The 24,948-nt window shown below is 45.2% G+C and overlaps 1 protein-coding gene across 2 annotated transcripts in view; it reads right to left on the bottom strand.

Annotated features, from left to right (window-relative positions):
- Positions 1-24,948, bottom strand: part of NRG2 (neuregulin 2) — a 152,395-nt gene that overhangs the window by 19,334 nt on the left and 108,113 nt on the right. Inside the window, exons 4-6 of one of the 2 annotated variants that reach the window (XM_030503834.1) lie at positions 24,319-24,384; positions 14,357-14,477; positions 4,790-4,848 (exon numbers count right to left, since the gene is read on the bottom strand). In XM_030503834.1, the coding sequence (XP_030359694.1) occupies positions 4,790-4,848; positions 14,357-14,477; positions 24,319-24,384 (246 nt within the window). The remainder of the gene's footprint in view (positions 1-4,789; positions 4,849-14,356; positions 14,478-24,318; positions 24,385-24,948) is intronic. The other variant, XM_030503835.1, reaches the window with a different exon arrangement.

The raw sequence follows: 24,948 nt of genomic DNA, 5'->3' as shown, positions 1-24,948 counted from the left end.
GACATATCAAGCTGGGAACTCGGGATTTGCTTTCATATCAGCATCCACTGCAAGCAGAATTGACCAGATAGTCTGCGACTACAAGACTGGTTTCTCAGCTCAAGCTCTTCTCTTCCACATTTCCAGATGACTACACTGAGTACCTTGCAACAAAATGGGCTCTTTATCTCCCCTTTGAAAAAGGGATTTGATGCCTAAATAACAGACTCTTAGGAGAGCCCGAAGTTGAAGAGAAAGCCTGCTCTCCCAATAGATAGAAAATGCTGCTCTGTGCTTCCAAAACAGACCTGTAGAAAGACCCCCAACCACAGATTAAAATTCAATTTGTAAAGAAACCAAGAATTAAATATGGGGTAAAAATGCAGAGTATGCTAGAAATCACTGCATAAGAATGTCAGCTCTATTCCGGGATGTTTACAGGCAGGCTGCAGACTTCAACTGTAATGAGGTCACACAGTAGAAAATTAAAATGTTTCACTAAACAAGAAGATGAATGGTTATGACATTTGTCCTCCAGATCAGTGATAATTATTTTGGGAGATGAATAAATAGCAAAGTTAAGATAAATTTCAGATTCCACAGACAAGAGGCAAGCATGAACACAAAAATTCATCCCAAATTTCTAAATTGTTCCATAAACTGCAAGTGGAAAGAATCCAAACATGCAGACTTAGGCAAGGAATAAATGTTCTCACTCACAATGTTTAACTTTTAGAATTTCAGCACCACCAAGAGTGAAATAGCTGCTAACGTGATTTACAAAACCTTTACAACCAGCTCAAAGCTGGGTGGTTTATTAGTAAACTTCCAGCAGGGTTTTACAAAGACCTGGAAACTTTCTTGTGGAAGAGAGAAGCTAGAGCTCTATGTAGAACAGGCAGCTATGAAATACAGGTGCCAACACAGTTTTAAAAACAAGGTTTCTTACAAGGAAGGATGATTTTGGACACGCTTCTGTCTCCTGGAAAGCACTGTAAGCCATAGTTGTGCCTCTGAAGCTGGACCTAGGAGATAACTGTCAACTGAGTCTCTAATACCCACTAGAAGATCTCATATTAGTTCCTGACTCTTCTGATATTGCTGAACTTTTCACACACGTGTGCCAGCAGACATGAAGATCTGACTGCGAAGGCAAAATGGTCGTAAGGTACTAATGCGATGGATTAATTCAGGCTGTGGATCAACAGTTTGATGTGTTCAACTTCTGTTCTCACTAGCGCATGGACAGCCAGAGACCTCTGTAATGTGTGACTGCAGGTACGTGTTACCAGGGCTCTGGAAGTAACATCTGACAGCTAAACCTGTGAGTTTGTACTCATCACCTTCAGTACCTCTGGAGTAGCAGTTTTCTGGTTTCATGAATGTGGGAAAGCCATCTGTCACACTATCCTAAAACTGACCTATGATACACAGGACAGAGATTTTAAGTTTCCCTGTGAGACTTTGCCCATACTTGGGGGATGGGGATTACTATGCACCAGTGTTGCCAAGCCCCTCATCTGTGCTGCTGCTGCTTATCAGGTTATTGCCCATCTGCTGACTGATGGTAGCCAACTGTCTACACACACCTAGTCACTGCTGAGCAAAAGAAATGTGCTGCCTTAGATCTCCTTACGGTATGAGACTTGCTAGAAAACAGACCATCAGGGTGGCTTAGACTAATGCAGGCTTAGTGTAAAGGCAGGCTTAGAGAGCTGACACAGGTACCAGAGCTCTGCTCAGAAGTGGCACGTTGCTAAGCCAGAGCAATGTTGTCTGTATGTATTTTCTTGCACAAGTTTTAGCATGCTTCGCTTTATTTTCTGCAGTATCTCAACACATTTCCCATCACATTTGTATTACAGTGCAAGCAAACTAAAATGTAAATTCTTTATAAGCAGATAGGCACCAACCACCTAATAAGGGCTAAGCTGGGACAGGCTGGGAGGTCTCCGATAATACAGTAATAAACCCCATGATACAATTCCTACTGAGTTCCTCTGTATATACCCAGAATGTCCGGCAGGTACAACCAGTAACTGGTTATTTGTTGGTCATATGGTTGTAACAGCAACATAGAGAAACATCACATACAAGAAAACCTATCTAAATGCATCTGATTTTCATATTCACAATTGCAGTGGTGTAGCAGGTATTTTGGAAAATCAGATTAAATTAAACCTCCAGATCTACCTGTCGATCAGACAAAAACAGCCTGAACTCCTAGAGAACATAGGGAGTTTTACCTCAGCAAAACCTGAATAAGGGTTTAAATCAGTGAGATAGGAAGCTGCTCCCAGAAGGAAGATACACAACATCTGGCATGATGCTGGGATGCTGCACCATCTCCATCTGTGGCCCAAATTCAGCAAGGTATCCATCATATCTTTTCAGAACAGCATCTTAAATTTAGTTCACTCTGCAGAGACTCTCACTGAGCCGTGGGATGTATCTACCGAAAGTCACACTGTAATATTTAATATTTATGTTAAAGAATCAGAAGGCTCAAATCTAGGCTTTAAAACCTAAAATACCCAAAATGCATTTAAAACAAGGTGTCATTATTTACTATTTAAGTATCTGTCAAGTGCTGGCAATGTTCTCAAAACATGAATCAGGACAGAGCTATTTTATTTTCAGTGGAAATGCCTGAACCTCGTTTAATCTATTTCAGCTTTTGACCTGTCAGAACCCATTTAGAATGAAGCACTGAGTGAATTATAGAGCAACAGCAACTTCTACTGTGCCCTAATTATTGATTAAAGTAGAAAGTAAGCATTTGCACAGTCCAGACTCAAGTGAAATGCCTCCCCTATTCAGAAGAACAGCAAGTTCAGTGCATGCTTTTCTGTGGTGCTGCTGCTATGTATGTTACCCAACTGTGACCTGAAAGTGAAAACAGCTATAAAAACATATGAATCATCTTCTTAGATGATTTTTTATCCAAGTTCAGACAGGTAGCCTGGATTGTTAAGCTGTTTTTACCTTACTATCCTGTGGTTAAAGCAGAATTTAGGTAAGGAAACGTCCATGTGTCTGTTTTAAAGCTGGCATTGTTCCTCTAAAACACAAAATAAAATTTAAACAAAACTCATTCCCATAAAAAGCTGGATTCTGCAGGCTGGGGAAGAAACACAAGCTGATTATTCTTGCCATTAATGTTCTGAAAAGTGATTTTCCTGACATAAAGCTCTTTTAACCCATTTTGGTTTTGCAGCATGGTGGCAATAATGTTTAAGCTTGTTGGACACCATCTCATGAAACACATCAGCTTCATTGGGCAGGCATCCCACTGCTGTCTGAAAGGAAACCCTTTTGCACCAGGTTAAAGATCAAAAGAGAACATCTTGTTTCGTCATTTTAAAAAGAGCTTACTTGGATCTTTCAGTCTGAAAGAATACATCAGTGGAGGTTTCAACTTTGGAAGCCAATTTGGAACAAAAGGCAATGTAAAAACATCAAGTTGTCCCAAGGGCCTCGCAAAGGCCATTTGCATCTTGTCTGTATACTCTCTAGTAGAAGGAAGACTAATGCCAGCACGTACCAGCTATTAGCACATGCTACCGAGACTCCTGCTATTGCCAGTTCAGTATAAGGACTGCAGGTTTTCTTACATAGCGTGAGAGAGGGGGTACTGGCAATCAAGGACTCATCATGGAAAGGCATTTTTTGTCTGGTTCCCATTAATTAAAGCCTCTTTTGTGGCTCTCTTTAAAAAGCCTTTTTAAAACCACCATCTGCGGTGGTCCAAACAGCCAGCACGGAGGCAGGACAGGGCAAACAGAGGGTCACTGTGGCTGATTTCCTGCACTGTAGCTGCACCTCCTTTCATGTCAGTCCTTACCCAGACCAGGGCCCCACTTATGCTGGGACACTGCATGAATATGGACCCAGGAAAATTACCTATCTTGAACAAAATGAATGTCTATAGGTGAGGCACTTCTGGACACCTAGAGCCTACAGGAACTGAAAACTAGAAACTGGGAAGGACTAAGTACAAGGCCTTTAGAGTATTTACACCCACTGAATACGAAGTTAAAGGATCAATCACTGTAGACAGACATAACCCATATGCAAGGCTGTCCAGACCCCTAGGAGAGACAGGAACATCTCTGTGTATGGGAGGGATATAACCTGAGATGCCCAGTCAGTAGATTTAGCCCATACCCTGCGTGGCACTGAGCTGTGGGAAGCCCTGAGACAGTGGCAACCACCAATGTGACCTCTGGGGCTCCAGGCATGCATATGTGCCCTGTCCAGACCTCTGGGTGTGCTCCAGGATCCAGCCTCCAACCATCTCACCTGAACAGCAACTGATGCTTGGTTTAGCTTCTGGAAACAGAAAGACAGCCTCACCTCAGGGGAAATTTCATTACAGCCCTTGCTGTGATTTCCGCAGTTGGTACAAAGAGACTCACACAACTCCTCGCAAGTCATGGGGAGATGTTCATCTCTTCCACTGCACAACACAGTCCATCTTGAGACAGCAATGCTATCAGATACAGCTTATCACGCAGACTGTTCTCACAGAGCACACCACATGAACTTGTGCCTTATTCGCATTTTGCGTGAAAAGAGCAAGCAACATTCAGTTCAATCAGAAATGAAAGCAGAACCCATTCTTACAAATGGGGAGTAACAACAAGCCCTGATTCGCCTCTTGGACATGATCACAGCTCCTCTTATGGCCAAGCAGAGCTGGGAGTGCACAAGACAGGAAGAGGGCTCTTGGAGAACAGAAGAACCTGCTTTAAGGACACGACACAGAGCTACAACAACCAGGGAGAGAGAGAAGTAGAAAGAGACATACTGGAGAAGCTGACCATTGCGAAATGCTGACACCGGTCTCCTGTGAATTCGATCGGACACCTACCGGAAGAAAGAAAACCAGAAAGAGAGAAACAAGATAGCAAAATGACACCCAAACAGACCGCACTGAGGCCCCTTCTGATCCTTTCCATTACTCCTATCCATCTGCTCTCAGCCTTCACCCTTACCTGCATCCCTAAGCCCTAACCCAAAGCTGACACCAAGAGCCATCCCTGACTAGACCACTCTACATCCACTGCTGTGCCCGAAGGTTTTAAGTAGTGTGGTGCATTTTTTGTCTTCAAACATACTTTGCTTAGGATCTGGCATGTACAATCGCAAAGGCAGTTTCTCCAAACATCTCTGTCCGAAGAATCCATTTGGACATCTGGAGGGGAAAAGGGGAGAAATCACAGAACATGTCTGGCACCATTCTCGAGGCTAAGGTCAGAAATAAAAAGTGCATTGTGATGAATGGAAAAAATAAAGGCTTTATGAGCACATTTATTCTTCGCTTTGCTTTAACTAGGCACCTGCAACATCAGCATTCCAGCTCTACTTTTTGGCCTGGGTCTTCAAGCAGCCAGCCAAACCCCTCCTTTCCTTCTCTGCCTGCCTGCTTCCTTCTCACCTGCTAGAAGCACCTGTTGGCAGGAAGATCGAGATGGGCTGGATGCTACTTTCAGAGGCTCTCCTTGGAGCTACTACCTAGACAAGACTGGCAAGAGGCACCACAGAGCGGTGAGCAGCTACTCAGGCGACAGTGAGCGTTGCGTGTGGCAAGCATCTTCCCACCATCACCCCAGAAGTACCCACAGGGTGTTCCAGGGAAAAAGGTTGCAGTTAGAAAGGAAGCATGTGCAGAGTCTCTGTGTTGACAGAGAGAAAGGGACAGAGAAGAAAGCTGAACCCAACAGATCTCACTTGCTGCCCAGTTGCGAGGTGCTGTCAGGATATTCTCAAAGTTATGTGATGGACCAAGATGCAACAGCTCATGGGGCACCGGTTGTACCTCAGCATGATGCTGTAGTGGTGGAGATGGTGTCCTATGGATGAGGACCCGCAGACACATGCTCCTGAGTAAGGTCCCTGGAGCATCCTGCAGGCTGAGCCAGGTCTGGGGAGCAGGGGGACGAGGCAGGGGTGCAGCAGGAGCTGCTGGACCACGCTCAGTGCAGCAGCACTTGCACCCTCTGTGCTGTGACCCACTGCAGCTGAGGGTGAACTTGGGACCTGATGGGAGCTCAGCTAGGGGTGGTCCAACGCTTTTCCACCAGGAACTTATCTCTCTTCCTCCCTTCACATCTTTTCTTCTGGCCTCCTTGGATTTGGATAGTCCCTCAAAGTTATCCCTAGGTTTCTTGAAGTCGCAGCTCTTACCTGCCTGTCTCACAACTCACTCCCTCCCCCTTAAGACACAGCTCTGAATCCAGCATGATCCCAGGAGAAGATATAGCCAATAAAAAGCTGCATAATCTCTTCATCCCATCTACTGTCCTCCACTTCATCACCTCCACAGCTCCAAACCTGTCCATCTTTCCACTAAAGAATGCATTTCCCGGTTCTCCAAGGCAGGGTGCCCCATGTCCAGGGGACATATCACGTGCTGTGCCTCTCACAGAAGAAAGCTTTGGTAGGCTCTGCATGACTGACATGACTTTGGAACTTGATTTCTTGCAGGTTTTCACTGCAGTTTTGGTAGGTCTGTGCTGAGCAAAAAAGCTGGTGCACCCTCACTGCCCATGACTAAACCTGTTTTCTATGCTACATAGCATTTGTTTTTTGGGACCTGTGCTAACACCTCCATGTAAGAGTGTGCTGGGCTATTTGTGCACCCTGAACTGCCTGGGGACAACTTAAAGGCATGGCTCTGCATCAGGCCATGCCTCTAAACTCCCTAGGCATCCACTTCAGTTTTTTGGTATCCAAGTAACTTTCAAAACTGGCAATTTCACTCCCTGGTCAGGCAGATATCCTTGAAAAATTCATCCTCTTTTCTCATTCTTGGACATTCATCTTGGAGCACAGGGAAGGGAGACGTACCAGTAACATCGTTTCAGTACCAGAGAGCCCAGACAGCTCCCAAGGAAAGCCCAGCCCAAGGGATTACCATCAGACATGAGGGCTGTTGACCTTCCCCGTGATGAAGCAGAGGAAGCTGGTGCTGGGAAGTGGATTGAAGAGGATGCCCTGTTGGCAATCAAAGAGCACACACCTGAGGCAGCTGGGTGACGCACACTCACAAGGACACCCCTAGGGAAGCACAACTTTGGAGCAACCTTGAAGACATTCCGTTGGGGTTTCAATAAGGCATCCAAAATAGAAGGTGTCTTCCCAATCCTTTTTGAAGTTTATTTATCACCACTGAGGGAGTCATGAACTTATCCACAGAATCTTCCAAGGTATCCAGTTTAGCTTGCAATGTGCTGTCCATTTGTCTTGGATCTGAGATTTCACATATGTTGTGAGAGCTCTGAAGGGTCTCTGGCGCTGCTGAATGAAGCGAATGTCCTACCCACCTCAAAAAGGGCACTTTGTCTAAAAGGAGCTAAAACTATCTCAGGTGCACACCTGCAAGAGGTCAGCCAAGGCTGGAACTTCACTGTGATTGAAGCTGCATGCCATTAAGGAAAGACTGAAAATTATGTGCAAAATGGTGGAAGGAAATAAAAACCCAGAGAAAGAAATTGGTGAGAAGTGTAAAAGCAAAACAGAAAAGTGTCAAAGAAGCTTTGATGCCATGACAGCTACCATATAGCCCTTTATCAGATCTCTGCAGTCAGCCTAGTGTGGGTGGGGAGAAGATCTTGCTAGACAGAAGGCAGTAGACAACAGTCTTGTCTGCGTCTAGGACAGCTCAGGCTTTTCATCTTTAGTTACTAGTGAATCAGCAGTGGGAAAAGTGACAGAAAATAAAACCTCATGAACACGAGCACCTTCTGTCACCTCCCAAGCTAGTATACAAGCTGTCAAAACACTCTGGCATCCCTGGGTCCCGATTCCTCATAAACAAGGTTGCTGGCATCAACAGTGACCAGGAGACCTTTGAAAGCCTGCAGTGCTCATGGTTCCTTTTTTTTTTAGCAGTCTCATAGTTGTAGGCTGGTGAAGATGGTTTGTTATTCATTACTATGGCTCTAGACATGAAATTTCCAGTGTACATGGCACATGAATCTCCCTGTCAGGACAGGAAGAACAACGGAAAGGACCCCTTCTGCATGCAGGATCTGCAACCTGTGGTAAGGGCTTCTGGGCAGCTCTTCTTCAGTGGCCAAGCATATGTCCTGAGGGATAGATCTGAAAGTTAAAGCTCACTAAGGTCGAGAGCCACGAGATGGTCTTTGATCATGGCATCCTTCTTCCTGCACATTTGACCCTAGTCAAGAGCTTTTGGATGGCTATCCCAGCAAAACAGAGTCCCTACTCCTTTTGAAAGCTCTTGCAGAGACTACACAGATGGTGGACTATTCCAAAGGAAGATCTTTGGACTTTCTGGTCAGCTTACTGGTGTCCTGGAGGCCAAATATATCTTTCCTCAAAGGCCAAGGGAAGCAGACAAAGCTGGGTCTGTAAGAACCATCTTGGAGTTGCAAGGCTGCACCAACCTCTCGCAGACAGTACCTTGTCCCCCCTCTAGCCTGTGTGGACACCCCCAAGACTGCCAAGGTTTTTCTGTCCAGATTTTGTTGTTACTGGAAAATGTCCAATTCTTTCAGTTTTGACCAATTCCTTAATATATTTTTTTTTTCCAGCTCCATATCAAAAACTTCCACAAGGTTCTGTTCTTGCGTTCAGGATGAATTTATTTACATGGTAAAGAAAAATGCAGTAAAATGATCAGCCAAATAAAGCACCTTGAAAAGTACAAACCACAATGGTTTGAATGACCCATTTCTGTGTTGTTTGCAGAGCACTTTTTTATGAAAATTGAGATGCTTTGACCTTTTGCCCCATATCTGGGCACAGCAAGAATTATTGTTAATTATTATTTGCTACTATTAATTAATAACACCATTATCATAATGTTTCCTGCTGGAAGCAACACTTTTTCTGCCCAGCAGTTGATCTAAATCTTGCAAGAGTTGGCACATTTTCTCTGCTCCCCAAGATCTTAATTAAAGCATGCCAAATTTGGTAGCTCTCATAATGCAATCCATGGTACAGAAGAATGTGAAGGAGCAGGTGCTTCAAAATAACAGGATAAGGAGAAGCTGTAGCAAAAGGACACAATGCACTGATATAAGCAAGAGGAGAAATGTTTCAAGCATGTTGCTTAGTTGTGTGAAGGGCTGAAAAAGAAGACAGTTCTGTCATTGTCCCCTGACCAGTCCCAGATGATCAGGCTCTGGAGAGCCACAAAAGGCTGAATTCCACAAAATCGCTGATGGGAAGAAAAGAAGGCAACCAGAACAAATGCAGAGGCCTTATCCAGAGCAGCTAATCAAGGCATGTCTGCTGTACAGTAGAGTCCAAACCACAGGAACACCTACCTATGAGCTCAGTGAAGACAACAGTGCAGCTCCAACTGAGCTGTGGGAGCTCAGCAGGATCTATGCTGTTGTCTTCTCTGAGCCTCACTGTTGCAGGATCAGCTTCCACACTCTGACGGTGTTAAAGGGTCTGCTATAGTTATATGTGCATTAAAAAGGATGCATTGAATGGGATGCATAGGTGAGCTACTTGAACCTGAAAAGGAACCTGCTCTTATCGCCCATGATAAAAAGCATGCAGAACCCAATGAATGAGCCCTGGCTGGTTCAGGAGGTTTGGAACAGGATGTGGAGATTTTCACCTCTAGCTCAACACTGTGGGCTCTTCATTTTCAAGGACGTTGCAACACCTCCCCACACAGGTGTTTGCTCATATATCCATGGCAAAGTGGCATCCTTGTGTTTGTGCAATGTGCAGCTTGTGCTGACCTACCAGTAGAGTCATCAAGAGGGCTGGCATAGCTTGCAGGGGAGCTGAGCAAGCTGTGCTGCAGGGAGGACAGGATCAGTCTGTTCACCACTTTGAATGGTGTTCTGGAAAAGCACAGGCAGCCTGGCAATATGGCTAACCTGTCAGAATGATCTTTCCTATCTCCTGGGAAAACCTGCAGGAAACAAAATACATGGAGGAGGCTTCTAGGAAGTGAATGTGTAATTTTGTAAACTGGTGATTTGCATACATCAACTAGTTTAAAATTGAATTGATCTTTTCTCCTTTACTTGGTCTTGGTTTTTATTCTCTCCTTGACTTTTACTTTTTGTATGAGGTCCTCCATGCCCCTGACCTCACTCTCTGATGTAATGCAATGCTGTCAGCCCAAACCCAGACAGTCTGTTTATCTGTCAGCATTTGTAAATCCTTCAATCTGACTATTGCAAGCACAACCAGTCCAACACAAAGAGGGGATGTTGCTCTGTAAAGCTTTAAGTCCTCTGATTCCATGCAATTTAAGAAGATGCTGGCCCATGGTACCAACCACTTCGATCACATCCACCCCGCAAATGAGTCATGAAGTGCATTTAAGTGGGCAGAAAGGATTGTGCAGTGATGAGACTTGGCTTTGCTTCTTTGTTTGGTTGGGAAGACCCAACTGTAGATAATATGTGCCAAGACCTAACTGGAAAAAGGAGTAATTTTGCATAGCACCCAGCAATAAAAGATTAGAGCAGCCTCAATCTGCTCTAGGTTGTGCCAAAAACCCAATGGGCTGCAGGACCAAGGCAGACCCAAGATCAGAGGCTGTTTGCCATCCCAAGCACTACGTTGATCTGGACACAACAAACCAGTCATTGTTCTCCTGTGTCCCAGACCAGCTGAAGACCTCGAGACGTGCTTGTGTGCATCCCTTCAGCAGACACTGGAATTTGCTCTACTCAAACTCACCACTTCCCTACAGTTATGGTGAAAAACCAGTCCAGCTCGTAAGGTCTCTCTGAGCAAAATGTTCTGGAGAAGGATCGAGAAATTCTTCCTGTCAACAAGAGCCTGGGGCTTTTTAATTTACTGTTGAGTCAATTCTGTATGTGTGTGGCTCAGTCGTTTCCTGGGTTTATGCTGACAATTTGCAGGATATCTGAGGCAAATCACACTTCTCCTATCTAACTTCCAGCTGGTCTGTTTGCAGAGCTGGGATAACAGCACAGATTGTATCATGTTCAGGTTTCATTTGACACTAGCATGTGTAGAATTTACTTCAAATTAAGGACAATATTAAGCAAGCACACAATCCAAAAAAGACAATTTCTGGAAGATCTCCAAATCTGTTTGGGCTTTCCCCTGTGAAAAAAATGTCCAAAGTCCAGCTGAAGTGTATTGAAAGACGATGGAGGAAGTGGCTTTACAGGCAAACAGTTTGTTCCCCAGAATTTAAAAGACCAGCAAAAACATGTTTCTGTTAAAAAACCTAACAATAAAAGGCCACGTGCCAATTCAGGTGATATCTGTAACAAATCAAGCATGAGCCACCTCAGAAGAAGAAATCATTAGAGAATCTAACTGCTCATTTTGCTCCAGAATGTCAAGAAGGATCTCCTATGCTTGTGGACAGCTGCAAACCACAAAATCCAGCCCAGAAAGCTGATTACAGGATGGTGGCACATAGTAAAGAACACTCTAAAAGTTTCTGATAGCCACTATTGGAAAGGCTGGTAACAGGAATGTGTGCCTGGCTGCTAGAATCAACTAAGCATCCAGTGAAGGAGGACTACAAGCTGGCACATGGTACCAGAAGACCTCCAAGGCCCTGCTGTCTCTAATCAGAATAGCAAAGTGAGAACAGCACATGGACATACGTGTTGTTCCTGGCTCGAGATGCTCATGCAGCTCTTGTTTGATCTCTAAGACATTTGAAGAGGTTGTGTGCAGAAGGACCTATTGATCTCCTCCATGCTCATGTCTCAGAGGCATGGTGTGGCTGGAGGACCACGGCTGGCTCCCACATTACAGGGTTCAGAAATGCAGGTCAAAGCCTGCCTCTTTGCCTCCTCCAGTTTCTCCTCTGAATCTGTACCACTGTATCTTTCACAAACCACAGCAGCAGATCTCCTGTCTTGCTGCAAAAAAGCAGCTGCAAAACATTCCCGCATTCTGCTAGTTTGCAGGCAGACAAATGCAAAGTCTGTTTATCCGTCATCAGCCTGCCCCATATTACTGGAAAAGCCATTTTATGGGAAGTATTATGCCAAATGCTTCTGCATTCCTCAATAACTAACTATTATCTTCCAGGGTCCAGAAACTCTAAAATTCACCACTTCAAAAGCCAGGATTTCTTATCTTCAGTCTATGATTTGATGATAAAAACACTCAAGGAGACTGAATATCCAGATATCTCCTCAAGCAGTAAGATCAGAAGTTTCTGTACTGTGTGGAAGGCATTTGGGTCCCCTGAGTTCCTGTTAAGGGAGAACTGTCTTTTCTGGTGGATGAATAGTCACAGTGTAGACCTTCAAAGCACCTCCTTTTGATTAACACTTTGCTGCCCTTCCATACACACCCATTCAATTATCATCAGATTTTAGCAATTGGTATCTTGGGACTCATCAGAAAGGAAATCATTTCACCATCTGCAAGTAAGGAATTAGGGCTTTCAAATTATATGACATAATTAGGTCTGGATTGTATGGCACTTACTTAAAATCTTAACGGAATCCAGCATTGAGCTTCCCCTCTGTTCATCAGCTATCATAGCAGCCTGGTTTGAAGGTAGACTGTTTCTTTGCATGGCTGGAATTACATTGGTTAAAACAGTCTGTCTGCTGAAGACACTTGATAACTACCACATGTATCCTTCGTTAGGAAAAATGGAGCTTTACCATCATAGCTGAGGAGTTCAGGTAACCTGCTGTAATTGGAAATTTATCCAATTTGAAAAGTCTTGATCGGGATTCAAGTTCTTGCCAAAAGAAATAGTCTTGAGATCTATGCTTTTGGCATCACCGCGTTGCTTAAGAGGTAGAGATATTAATTCATACATTCCTCCAGGCTTCAAGGGTTGAGCCCTCCCTAGCATGGGAAGACTGGAACTGCTGAGGCTTCCTGAGGCTACAGCTACACCAGAATAGTGGCTCTGACTTTGCTTCACCAGACGGAGCTTCCCCTATGTTTCCTATGGAGAACCCTGGCAAGATGAACTTACAGTGCCACCAAGAAGCCAATGGCAGAGACAGCTATCCCAAAACACAAGTCTGTGGTGTGCAAAGATTGCTCTCGCTTCACGCATATGGGAAACGTGGAGGACCACAGCATCTGATTTCTGTCCTACCTGGCTCTTTTCATGTGTGAAGGGGCAAGCCTGGCAGAACTGGAAGATGCTGTTTATCCTATGTCCTTCCCACCACAGCTGATCCTGCATTGGAAAGTGAGAGCACAGGAGCTCAGCAGAATGCATTTCCACATGGCCTTTCCTACTGCTCCCTGCCAAAACAAGAGTTGGGAGAAGGGAGGAATTGTGCTAAACATAACTCAGCTCACAACCCCTCCAGAAGGGATGATGGTTCTGTTCAGATGTGTCCTTCAAGGCCTGAGGAGCTGAGGTGTCTAGTGAGCATCATACCACGCAGTGGTACTAGGTTGACATACATCCACAGATGTAAATACCTTTGGCTGTGCATCTCCATGAAGAGGTCTTTGGGCCATGCACAGAGAAAAGAGTCAGCTCTGGGCTTCTCCAGGCTGGGACAGTGATCCTGGATCCCAGGTGAGCTCAGAAGCTGACTGCATGTGCTCAGCACACCCAGGGCACAACCTCACGTTCACTGCACAGGAGCCTGGGAGCAGGTACAGATATGCTTCAGGTACCTACATGTCTAGCATGGACAGTCAGACTACACTTGTCATTCACAGTCCCCATGAGGCTTGGAGAGCGAGCTGTGAGATGCTATTAGGCTTGCTGGCTGTGATAGGTTTGAACCAGAGGTGAAAACGTCTCACATCCCATTCCACATCCCTCAGACTATGCAGCTCCACTTCAACCTCTCTGAGAAATTTCATTTTAAGGATAACTTGGTATGTCTCCCTGGTTGGGTTTTTGGTTTGTGGTTTTGTTTTTTTTTTTTTTGTTTTTTTGTTTTTTTTTTGTTTGTTTTTTTTTTTTTTTGTTGTTTTGTTTTTTTGCAGGTTTTAACATTTGAAAGGGAGAAATAAACAACCCACAGTGGCACAGTGCGGTGAACAGCTATGTGCTAAACCTGCTTCTGGGCCCATGAAGTGCAGATAGGAGAGGTCAGAGGCAGGTCTCAGAAAGGGACCCCTCCAGTCATGGAGGAGGGAAGCGGCTGTGCCGTGGGAAAAGCCGCCTCAGGGAAAGGAAAAGGGGCCTGACCTTCCCTGAAGCTGCAGAGGAGAAAGGGAAAGGAAACAGCCAGGACAAACCCATTCTTAAAGGAAAAGTCAGGAAAAGTGAACAGTAGCACGCACACAAAAAGAAACTATAACCCCTCCTCCCCACTTCTGGTCCCCCTTTCTGAACCCGCACGGCTCAAACTGCAATTGCCAGAAGAACCTCAGAGCAGTTGCACAGAGGCCTCCTCTCCCCCAGTGAAGTAATTTCCATATTGACACAAGAACTACACTCACTTACTTGCAAGACAGCTGATTAATCCCCTCGATGTAGTAGCATACCCCACCATTGACACAATAGGACTTGGCTGTTTCGTTGCATTTTCTAGCATGCCCGGACCAGGAGGAGAGAGTTGTGGTTACTGCAGGGACAAAAATAAACACACACAAATAGGACATATTGTTATTTCCTTTGTTGGGCAATTCTGTTTTCTTAGATGATGTTCAACTAGGTCACTTGCCAAAGTAAAAAGCCCAGAGATACAAACCTCAACCTATGCCTTTAGACCAACCTTCACCTCTCCAGATCCTGGGCCTGCGACTTGACCTTTCTTTTCCCAACAACAGTGGCCAACTGAGTGAAGAGTTGAGGACATGCCTTCCCCTAAGCAGCCAGCATGTCAGGACAAGATCATCTTTTTGGCAAGCTGCAGTGACAAGCTCCCCTTTCCCATCTCTCCTTGCCCTCCCCTCATACATGCATGCAACCCTGCACCAGCAGGCAGGAGGTTAGGAAGAACAAGTACTGCAGGCTCACAGAGTCATGGTGGCATGCTGCTGAGGCCTGATTTGTGCCATGATACTGGACCAAGATCCAGAGATATGGCAGGGAACATTTCTTTGCTCTACATCTCTGGGAGGAAGTAAGTTTTCAGAGCCAGAAGCAAGTGCCTTCATTGTCACCATAACAGGTCCAGCTCAAGCAACAACAGCTCCATCCCTCCCCCCCAATCTGAGCATTTCTCTGTCATGCCCCAGTGGGGCTGCCTCAACAGATCAAGCAGAAGTTCAGCAGTAGAAGCCAGTCAGCCCCAGTCTGTGCTAAGAGGGAGGGAGCCAGCAAGTTTCCTGGGGATACAGAGGCTTTTCCAAATCCAGCTTGCTTTCTGGAGAAAAGCTTTCCAGCCATGTAAGCCACAAACTAAGCCGACAGGACTCTGCAGAATTTCACTGCAATTCCTGTCTGAATGATTCCAACAAATTTACAGCCCAGAACAGAGAGTTTGCATGGGAAAACAAAGGCTTCTAGACAGGGAAAAACCTTTTGTTAAAGCAACTGATACAGCTTTACAAAAGCCAACCAGCTTTGGGGAACTCAGACCCATCTTCACACAATAGAAAGAAGGGATGGGCATTCAAAAGCATCTGCTTTTTCAACTGAATACTTAATCTCATTAAAGATAGACAGTCCTTCTTCCTGGACTACCCACCTTGCTTATATCTCTACACGGTTACATCTCCAGCAGCGTGGTTGCTACCCACTTTCCAGTGCCTTTTATGCTGTACCTTCCTGCACCCTGTTTTCCAAAGCATGAACAAACCTCATGGAGAGGCTGGTGCCTTCAGACCAGTTGCTCATTGTCACAGAGTCTGAGGAAGAAGGCTGGAGCCCACACCACTAGAGCCATGGTCTCTGTTCTCACAGTCCAAGCTCCATCCCAGCACCTGCCAGGGATGTGCGAGCTCCCACAGGTAAAAGAGGGCTCCCAGCATCCCGTGAAGCCTCTCACATTTGGGTGATGCTTGGCACACGAGCACGCAAATAAGGGTGTTCTGGCTCTCTTGCTTTTAGTACTATCTGACTACATCAGGCCCATCCCTCTCCGAATGAGGAGTTTGCTCACCAGGCTGTGCACAGCAGGAGTAGCCCACACTGTTACCTGCACATAGCTCAAGGCAGAGCCAAGCTTACTGTTCATTTTGCTTGAACCAACGCATTGCCCAACTCCATTGTCTTCTGTCTCCACAGGGAAGTCAACGCCTTCCACTGTCTGACAGAGACAGGGTTGTGCACTAAGCAGAGCTATTTCTATGCTTTGCCTTGAACAACCATTGCCTCTGGGGTTGTCTTTTCACAGCTATCCGGGGCAGAGCAAGTTGTTCCAAAGTGTCCTGCAAAGAAGACATGGCAAATACTTCAGTAAAGACTGAAAATGCACATGGCCCTGGGACAGCAAACAGCTGCTTCCCTCCTAGGGCATGCCAGTCAGCTGGGAGCTGAATGTGCAGAGCAGGGTACACATACTGGAGCGTATCTGGGTTTTAGAACAGATAATTTGGCCAAGCCACCAAATAAGTCCTTGCAAAAAACCCTCAAATATGAAAACTTCCAAATTTTAGTAATGAAATTCAGTGCCCCCTTCCAGTTAAGATTAATGGCAACTAGAACCCAAAGCCATCGTAATGGCTTTGTAACAAGTCTGCGTAATTTACACCTTTATGAGGATTGTAGCACATTTATTCTAAGGCCAGTGGAGAACTGCACGTTCAGGACAGAGGAGCTCTAACGGGATGTGATAGCACCTGGACTTTCTTTCCAAGGCGTCTCCTTTAGCTATTCTTGATCCAGCCACTTAAACCAAGCCTTAACACCAAAGGCCATTTAAAAAATGAGCATGAAAATAAAACCAAGCCTGGCAGTACGCAGCTGTGTTCCAAAAGGCAGTCGGAGCCAGGTCTGTGCACAGGCTTCACTGTGCATATGCATGGGAAGCTACAGGTTGTGCAGGCTGCCACACTAGTATGAGCTGCCTGCTTTGCCCTGCAGCTCTCTTGGGGCTGACTGGGCCGAAAGCAGTGACAGAGCAAGCAAGAGCCTGCCAGGAAAGTGTGAAACTTGGAGGGGAGCAGGGACACAGGAGACAGACACTGTCCCTTCGAAGGGTCGCTGAGCGCTGCCTGGCCAGCACACAGCATGGGAGCTGTGAAAGCTTCGGTTTGGAGTGCTTGCAGGCTTCTGCTGAAGTACCTTAGAATTGCACAATGAACAGGTCTGTGCCAAAGCTGCAAGTGTGCCATCAGATCAGGGACCACTGAAGCTTCATGAACGAAAGCACTGGTGCAAACTGAAAGGCACACAGATGAAGAACAAGCACAGCCTGCAGGAAGCTGTCACCCCTGCAACCATCAAATGTACCGGTTGCTAGCAAGCAAAACAATCCATCTGGCAAAGTCTCACATCATAAATCCTACAGGAAAGGATTCTGGAGCAGGCCTTCCCACAGTAAGGAGGAAGTAGAGAAAGAGAAATAAAAACAGAGCCCAGAAACTTCCCCATAAAAAGCACCTCAGATAAAAAGGTACCACTTCCACCAGAAAAGGCGGACAGTAAGATGCTGTGCTGTGTGATGTTGTGATACCAGAGTGGATTACAGTGCTGACCAGCTAGAGATTGCATGGGATTTTCATCCCCTATGAACAATTCTGTTCCTTTTAAACAAATACAAAAGATTCTAACATGAATGAGGCTTGGGACATGAATGCTGTGCACTGCTAGAAACAGAGCTGTCAACAGAGTTATGCCTGTCATAAAAATACATGGTTCATCAGTTCTCCTAGCAGCATCTTGTTGCCATCTTTTAAATCCTGTTTTCTGCACGTACTGTGCCTTTTCTCCCAAAGAAAACTGAATCACAGATTCGTATTACCATGGTCCATTTATTAGCAGCAGAGATATAGCAAAGGCTACAAAAAGAAGCAGTCTTTTTGAGAAGAGAGTGCCATGAAATACAGGCCTTCATAAGACTACAAGCTGAACAGTACTGGTCAAACCAAAGCCCTATCTTTTCTTTGACAGTGGCCAATAGGCAATGCTTAAGGAAGAAGATCAGCACAACCACGCAATGATCATTTTCTTCTGGATGTCTAGGATGAGCTGCTCAGAGAAAACCTAAGTCAGCCACAGTGTCTTTACATTTAATAGCCTTTGATGGATTTCTCTTCCATGAACATGTGTAGTTGCCGTTTGAACAAATCTTATAACATCCACACTACTTGTGACAAGAGCTCCAGTGTTACGTACACCGTGTGCAAAGACACATCTCCATCTATTGATTTTAAACCTGTCCCTTCCTGGCTCTTATATTAGAAAAAATAGTCATCATCCCCTTTCATTTCCACCTGTGGCTTTACAGGCACAGCCAGCACCTCCTTCCCTACCTGCAAAGTCCCAGAGCTGAGAACAAAGCAGAAGAGAATAAGGAGGTAAGGATGGGGAAAAGAGGGCTTCCTCTTGATGGATGTGATTGCCAATCACCTGAAGCCACGTTTTATTGCTGCTGTCCCAGACAGTGAGGACAGTGCAGCGTAAACACAGGAGAGATTCAGAGTGCTGTAGTCATTCAGAGCATCTATTTTCCATCACACACCAAGGTTATTTGGGATTAACATCAATGACAGGGCAAAAAAGAGGAGAGCCATGGACACTGAAGCCCATCAGGACTTCCCTTCATGCAATCCATCTATGCAGAAAGGCCATTAATGATTGTGCAGGGATCCTTACACAATTCCTACCATGCACGTCATTTAACCTTTACAGGCAGCTCACCAGCCTGCTCTCAGAAATCGGGTGAAATACTCCCCCTGCAAAGAGTTACTTAATGCAGCTTGGACTATAAATTATAGTTAATTTTTCACAAACTACAGCTACTGTCGAGGAGAGCAGGGAGACAGCAATAGGTTTGCTGCTCTTTTGTGTTATAACTAACTTTGACTGGGGGGTTCATAGAGTACAGACACTTCATTCTCTCAATATTTAGACATTCAGTTAGACAGATGAACTCAGCTGGTTGGAGAGTGTATACAAATTGCCTGCTCTGTATATGCCTCATGTACTTACTGATAAAACACAGAATTGCTAAGGTTCCTCTCAACCGAGTTCATCTAACCGCTTGTCAGAAGAACATGGATGAGAAGGTGTCTGGCCAAGCTATTCCTTAGTTGTAGCACCGTAATCCTGGCCTGAGCCACACTAAATCCATGATTTACACTGATTAATGCACGGAGGAGCTGTTGATCCTAACCATTCTCCCTGTGGCAGGTTTCTGTAGGTCTGGCATGACACCCTTTTCTCTTAAACCTGAACAGAGGCTGGATGCTCACTGCTATCTGCACATAGAATCAGAGGGGTCTGTGCAGACTGGGGCTCGCCTGGCAACAGTCTGGAGACCTTGGAGCTCATAAAAATTCTGCTCCTGGGTGTTTATTCATTTGGAAACGACCCAATATTTACCCCCGCATTTTACTGAAATAGATCCTGCTGGAATTATGTTCCCAGTTCCTGTGGGGATTATGAGGATCAATAGCTGCAGATTTGAAGTTCATCCCAGAATACAAATGCCAGACTGCAGGACACTCATCTCAAGAGCATCAGATAGTGCTGATCAAAACAACACAGGCAGCACTGCCCACATCTTCCATCTGCACTGTTCAGGTGTTCCATTGAGAAGGGAGTTTAAAGGTTTCCAAGTGCCAAGGGACTGCTTGTTTCCACAGGAGAGGAAGTTACTGCAGGGACAAAGCAGTTGCATGTTATTATAAAGCTTCTAGTTGCTCTTCCAGGGTGATCTCTCCAGCCCTTCCTATGCTTTTCTCTACCACAGGGGTCCCAGAATGCATGTGTTAGTGCTGCAGCATCTTATTTTCCCAAATATCCATCACCAAATGTAATAGCAACACGATACTTCAATGAAGGATTTTGTTCAACAACCTAAAAAGCCTTTTGCAGGGTCAGAACCAGCATGAATGCTTTGCAGGTGGGACAGCTGAAGCCCAGGAAGTGAAGCAACATGCCAGGGTCACACGATGGATTCATACAGAGCAAATCTGATACACAGCCTCCTGCTCTGAATGCTGAGTTTACAGCCTCAGTTCTTCCAGAATACATCAGCTTCCATCCTACACTTCATTTCATACTGCCCATCTTTGCCTTTAGAGTCACAACAGCCTGTCTTTAGAGTAGTGGATCTGATGGCTACTTAAAAAATACTGTGGGAGCTGACAGCAGACAAGCACAATACAGCTCTCCCTGCAGCCTGATGGTGAGATGTCCAACACGTACACCTCAGGTCCCTGCATGCGTGCAGGCTCCACTCCATTATAAACCACACCTCCAGCCGTGAGGTTTGAATCATCTGAGCATAGACCACACCACGACTTATTTTCAGTCTAATATTGAAAACTGGTCTGTCCGCACGGCCCTTGGTGAACTGACTTCTGTCTGTTCTACCCATGCTCTGAGGTGGCTGGATACCCTTCAACTCCAAACCAACAGCACCATGCTCGTGTTTGTAGCATTGCTGGCTCCAGCACAGTGGTTTCTGACTAAGAGAGACCAGAGAATGACATGCAGGTCTGCCATGGTCACCCAGTAAAGGCCATACCAGGCTGCACTTGAGACACGGTTTGGAGGAATTGGCTGAACCTGAATTACATGTCACATCTTACTCTGCTATATGCTGAAGCTTCAACTAGACGTGACTTACAAACCACATCACAGTAAAGACATCACTGAGCCACTGTGTTCATGCGAGTCCACCAAGCCTATCTCACCTGGGAGAAAGTAAGTAAGGAAAACATTTCCAACCCAGCCATGCTGAGCACTGGGGAATGTATTAAATGGGAAAGAGTCTGAATAAGTCTACAAATTTAGTCCAATGATATCATCAAGATGACAGATACGGAATCTGTGGACCCAGGACCTGTAGTGTGTGAAGAGTTAGACTTAACTGGAGAAAGAAGTACTGTTTCACCTACTCTCCTATTGGGACCTCTAAAGGGACTTCGGGGAGGGCTTGTGGTCCACAGCAGTTGAAATAAAGGCTCCCAAAATCAGTCTGGAGAGACCAGCCTTCATTCATCCTCACATTATCTCCCAGTCCTCCTGTTCCCAGCTCAGCTCAGCGCTGCCTCTTCTCCTCTTTCTCTCTCTTTCATCTCTCATCTGAACCAAAACCTCTCTCTGCTGCAGAGCACCTGTAGCCCAACCAGCACTGTCACCCTATGCAGGCTGGTAAAGGCACTCAACCAGATTTGCTAGACAGACCCAGACAAAGGTGAGAAGCTGCAATGATCCACATGTTGGTTTAGAGCATCTGCCCATCACTGGTAGACCCTCTTGTATCCTGACAGTATCCAAACCATGCTTTCTCCACCGAGCCTGTCATTACTTTTTACCCTCAAGACTTTACCTGCTTGTTAAAATCAAGGAAATAAACTAGAGAACTCAACAGCAGAAACAAGCAAAAGAGATTACCTGACCTTTTCAGAGATTTCAAACATTATCTTTAAATATCATTTAAAAAGGAAACTTTTATAAGATTTTAGTATCTTTGTCCTGCATAAAGCTGCTATCTCAGATTGCTCTCAACCTTCTTCCATTTTTGCCTCCATCAAAATGTTTCTAAACTTTGACACTAATTCCTATTCCATTTACCAAGCAGGTCTGTAGCCACAGACCCCCAGACCTTGTTTAGCTGCTTCAGGCTGCACAGTGACAGGATCACTTTACCATTTTGAGCTCTCTGGATGTTGAAATGAGCATAAAGGAATTTTCTCTCTGCATCAGGGCACATGAACAAGTTACCCCATCCTTACAAGTCTCTGCCTGTGAGCTGAGCCACTGTGACCACCCAACTGCACAATCTTAGCCTGTGACAAACACAAGACAGCATGTCTTATTTAACAGTTTTTCACTATGGATGAGGCTACTGCAACTATCTCATGCTTACTGGGCTCAACAGAAAGACTTGATAAGAGTAGCAGGCATTTCTTCTCTTTTGGGCCCCAGTGCTTTCTGAAGAAAGCATCTCTAGAGCTGCTCTAGTCTGACAATGCTCAAACCAAAACATATACTCAGAGGAAGGTGTAAGACTGTGGTAAACAGCGTCATGGAAAGACTTTCCCAGACACCAGACTTCTTTTCTGAATCTGGCCCTCAGATTGAGGAACGCAGGGGTGACCCAGCATGTAGCAGCATTTGCTAGTAGCTACACTTAGAGGTGGTAAGAAAGGCTTTAACAATGCCCCAAGGGGAAAATAATACTTATTATCACACTCTTTTTCCCAAGGCAAAGGTAGAAAGGAAGCTCAGACCATTGAGGAAGGAACTGGGACCTTTGGGAAAAAGACTAGTTAAAAACATATACACCAGGAGCAAGGGAGTGAGGCACGTGGGGCTACATGGAGTGATGGGCTTCTATCCCCTTGCCCACAGGGGCTGTCTGGGCCATGGGGAGAACATGGTGAGCTTGAGGTGTAGGGTCTAACACTCTTGCCCAGCCTACCTGCTAAGATACCTGCCTCACACTGCAGGCCAAACAGAAGTGACCAAGTGCCACAACCAAGCTGCCCGTGTGAGGCAGTCTCTTCCTTCCCATGGAGCTGCAGTTACCACCAAGTTTGCATGGTGCTTTCTCAACGTGATATTTAAAATCCAGCAGATCATTTACAGCCTTTCAGTGAAACAATGAGAGGTTGGACAACCTAGAGGTGCCAGACAAGCTTTTGGATACAGATATTTAAAAGAAATGCAAGAATTGGACAAGAACGAGATATTTGTCAGATTTCCAAAGCATCACACCTCACAACATCTTCATTACTTTCCCATATGTTATACACATGTGCAATTCTATGATAGATCATCAGTAACCATAAAAATCAGAGGGACTATGTGTTATTTAGGTAACAATTGAAAGAGATCATGGAAAAGGAATGTGAAGGAAAAAGTCAATTACAATTTTGACTCTGGTGACTTTACCATCTCTTCACATCATTAAGGAAAAAAAACTCCACAGTCAAGGATGATGTTCCTCCAGAGGAAAGAAGTGTTTCAAAAGGAGAAACTTCTGTGCAAGCCACACAATATTTTGCCAGTTTCTTTTCTATTACTGAAATTTGGCTTCTGGTAAAAATAGCATATATCTAATGCAATGCAAGTCAGCAGCGCGGACCTATGCTGGTGAACACAACGGAAAAATCCTGGGGAAGGATGGTACGGTCATTGCATTAATGGTGTTGTGTCTCAGCTTGATGTCCCCAGTGCACTAGAAAGCTAAACACAACGCAAGAGCACAACACAAGTACAGTTTTCTAATCAGAAAACCTTTTAAAGGATACTTGGCCAGTCCCTGCTGTGGCTGCAATCACATTTCCTTTAAAATCATCCACAATTGAGCTTTCCAAGGAGGAAACATCCCCATGAACTCTGCAAAGCGGAATCATCAACAGAGAGGCAGAGCCAGCTGTGCTGCCAGGCCTGGTTGTGAGCAGCTGGAATGGCAACACAGCACAGACCTCAAATAACTGCCTGGTCCTCAGCCCTCTGGGTCCCTGCTCATTGGGAAGGGATCCTGCTGGGCTGTCCAGTGGGCTCCCCAGTGTCACCCAGCATCAAGACACTGTCCAGTACAGGAATAGTGCCTTCCACCAGGAAGAGCTGAACCAGTGGCCAGGCTCCTGCCTTCTATACCTACCCTTGTAGACATGCTTTGATTTGTATTTTTGTGTGCCCATTTCCTACTGCATTCATGACAACTGAACAGGAGGGAATGCTAAAAAGCACTTCCACCACATCATTAAATCAAATTACACATTTTGGGTAATCTGTTCTTGCTTTCTGGACACTCTAGGAAAAATGTGATGGCAGAACACAGATGTATTTCTGCAATTTTCTTATGACTTATGCTTAGAAGACTCATGTCCTTTTTCTTGTATTTTCTATAGCCTCTTTTGGTTTTCTCACCTATCCTCAAAAAAACCCAACCCAACAAACCCAAACGCAAACCAACAAAAACTCCTGCTAAATCAAAGCACATCTTACAAGTACAATAAATCATAGAATCATAGAGTAGTTAGGGTTGGAAAGGACCTTAAGATCATCTAGTTCCAACCCCCTGCCATGGGCAGGGACTGCACTGCAAGAGTTGTGAATGCTTAAGATCCAGCTGCAATTTTAAGTAGCGTGTTCTTCAAGTTGCCATTGCAATAGTTATCAGGCTCTCCCTCTCTAATATAGACACCAGCAATATAAATCATATTCTTGGAAAGATTCAGGGGAAGATCAGTGGCTTTGGGAGAAATCAAAGAGAAGTAGCGATTAAAGAAGATTCCAGGAGACAATAAAGCATTTATGCAAGATGCGTCATAAAAACAAAACAAATAAAGGGAAAGGAACTATACGGGGGGAGCAGGGGGAGAGGTACTTACACTCTTCTTCCATAACAACTATTTTAGTTTCTGAGGCTGGTAAGACTTGTGGTGCTTTCGTTGTTCCTGGGAAAATTAAGGTAAGAAAGTAGTGAACAAAATATCTATTTTGAGCAGAGAAGGGTGGGCTTAGCTACTGCAGGGGGGAGGACAAGAGGAGGTGCTGCTGGATGGCACAGGCTGGCGTGGCTGTCAACGTGTTAGTACTGGTTAGAGAATGCTCAGATGGGTAACTGGTATCAGAGGCAGGTAAAGGAGTGCCCCTGCAGGGGATGGCACAGGGCTCGCTGGTCCCCTTGCTGTAAAGGGCTTCATGCCATTAGGATCTCTGTCGTGATAAAAGGGCTCAGGATTCACCTGGCAGGTGATGAGCAATACTGTGGAGGTTTTCTTAACCCTGGTGGCCATGAGAGTGTAAAGATGGGATCACAGAACATGACAGTGAGAAAAATGTGGAGTTTAAGAAAAGGTGAGACCATCTGAAGAGCCTCCATCGCACAAGTATGTGCAGTTCTACAGCACAAAGTAATGCTCGTACAAGAAATGGAGGAATGTGAAACAGATGAAGGCCATGGCCCGAGGCAATACGGGAGCCAAACACATCTAGCCATTTCCTTTTTATAAACCAGG

This window comes from Strigops habroptila, chromosome 12 (assembly GCF_004027225.2).
Source record: "Strigops habroptila isolate Jane chromosome 12, bStrHab1.2.pri, whole genome shotgun sequence".
NCBI lineage: Eukaryota > Metazoa > Chordata > Aves > Psittaciformes > Psittacidae > Strigops > Strigops habroptila.
This window is presented reverse-complemented; position numbering and strand designations above follow the sequence as displayed.